Source organism: Oculina patagonica, chromosome 12, assembly GCF_052425735.1.
Source record: "Oculina patagonica isolate OP01 chromosome 12, crgOcupat, whole genome shotgun sequence".
Taxonomy (NCBI): domain Eukaryota; kingdom Metazoa; phylum Cnidaria; class Anthozoa; order Scleractinia; family Oculinidae; genus Oculina; species Oculina patagonica.
In genome coordinates, this window is record NC_135769.1 from 20661639 (window position 1) to 20663184 (window position 1546).

Consider the following 1546-nt stretch of genomic DNA (forward strand, 5'->3'; position numbering starts at 1 on the left):
GCAGTGTTTTCACTCACTTTGTAGCAAGCTTCGCAAACTCAGGTGAATAAACTGTTGCACTGTTTTGTTTAAGTTTTATTTGTGATACAATGCTTTGAGTGAGTTGCATGTGCTGTGTTATGCCTACTATTGTTGAATGTTTTTCCCGTTCTGGACATATAAAAAGTTTATTGTTTACGCTGGATTGACTGACTACAAGCTATATAATTAATATGTAACCGGACTACATGCTTGTCCAATTTGGAAATAATTAGATTCAAAAAATTCCTCTGACAGCCAAATTGGACTCGGCCTACGGCCTCGTCCAATTTTGGCTGCCCTCGGAATTTTTTTCATCAAATTATTTCCAAATTGGACAGCATGTAGTCCAATTACGTATACAAAGAATGGCAATGGCAACTGCCTCTCTTTTGTACGTGCTATGTCTGTCCGTCATGATAGTTTTTAACATAGCAGGGAATTCCCTCGTGTGCCTTGTAGTATTGAAGAAGAAAGCAATGAAAACATCAATCAACTGGCTTCTTTTCCATCTGGCCATCGCTGATTTACTGGTCGCTGTCTTCTTCATTCCTCCTTGCATTCTGAGCCACTTCATCGACCAACCAAGCGGAGTCATTGGAGATCTGCTGTGCAAGTTCATTACTGATAGGGCCCTGGGTTGGGCGGCGGCTTCAGCGTCGAGCTTTCTGCTGGCGGTTATAGCTTTTGAGCGTTATAAAGCCACCTTACATCCATTGCAGACACTTCAACGTAGACGCTCCCCGTGGTTGCTGCCAATTCTATGGACCGCAGCCATTCTATTGGTATTGCCCAGTCTCGTAGTATTAGCCTACGATGCAAAACGTCAAGAGTGCATACAGAACTTTCCAGATAATTTAACGAATCGAGCTCACTCACTCACTTGGTCATTTGCCAATTCAGTGCTGCCGATATGCATTATGGGATACCTGTACACGTGGATCATTTTGTGTCTGCGCAACCGTGTTCTCGTACCAGGCTCTTCTCCAAATGCTGCTTCACAGTCCAACAATAAGGTAACTAAGATGCTCATCACAGTCTCTGTCATCTTCATCACGTGCTGGACCCCTCCCACAGTGCTCTGCGGGCTTAGTCCAGTGAATCCTGTCAGTGACTCTACAGTGTCTTCCGTGTCCACAGCATGCGCGCTTTTGAATTCCTGCCTGAATCCACTGGTGTACACCCTTCATAGTCAACAGTTCAGGAAGAATCTTGCTTCTCTAGTGCGTAGAACGCACAAAAGCAAGTAGCTGCCACATTCGAAACAAAGGGGGAAAACTGGTCCTAGAATTAAATATAAGTTATTTACGTAGTACTAGGTATTTGTTCGAAAACAATGGTCGGCTTATAATCAAATGTAAATAGTTATGATGAGTTTTTTAGTTTGTTTAATGCATATTTGTTGTCAAACATTTGCTTAGAGAGCAAACTAAAATTGCAGGGAGTCAAGCTAAAACTCCCATAGCTCCGTCACGTCAACCAGGATGCTGTGAAGGTTATGCATACGTTAATTAAAGTGCTACATGTG

The 1546-nt window shown here is 42.8% G+C and overlaps 1 protein-coding gene across 1 annotated transcript; it reads left to right on the plus strand.

Moving 5' to 3' along the window:
- The first annotated feature begins 383 nt into the window (after positions 1–383).
- LOC144632170 (allatostatin-A receptor-like) lies at positions 384–1268 on the plus strand. Its single transcript, XM_078490768.1, has one exon. The coding sequence runs from the start codon at positions 387–389 to the stop codon at positions 1266–1268; it is 882 nt and encodes a 293-aa protein (XP_078346894.1). The 5' UTR covers positions 384–386.
- The last annotated feature ends 278 nt before the right edge of the window (positions 1269–1546 follow it).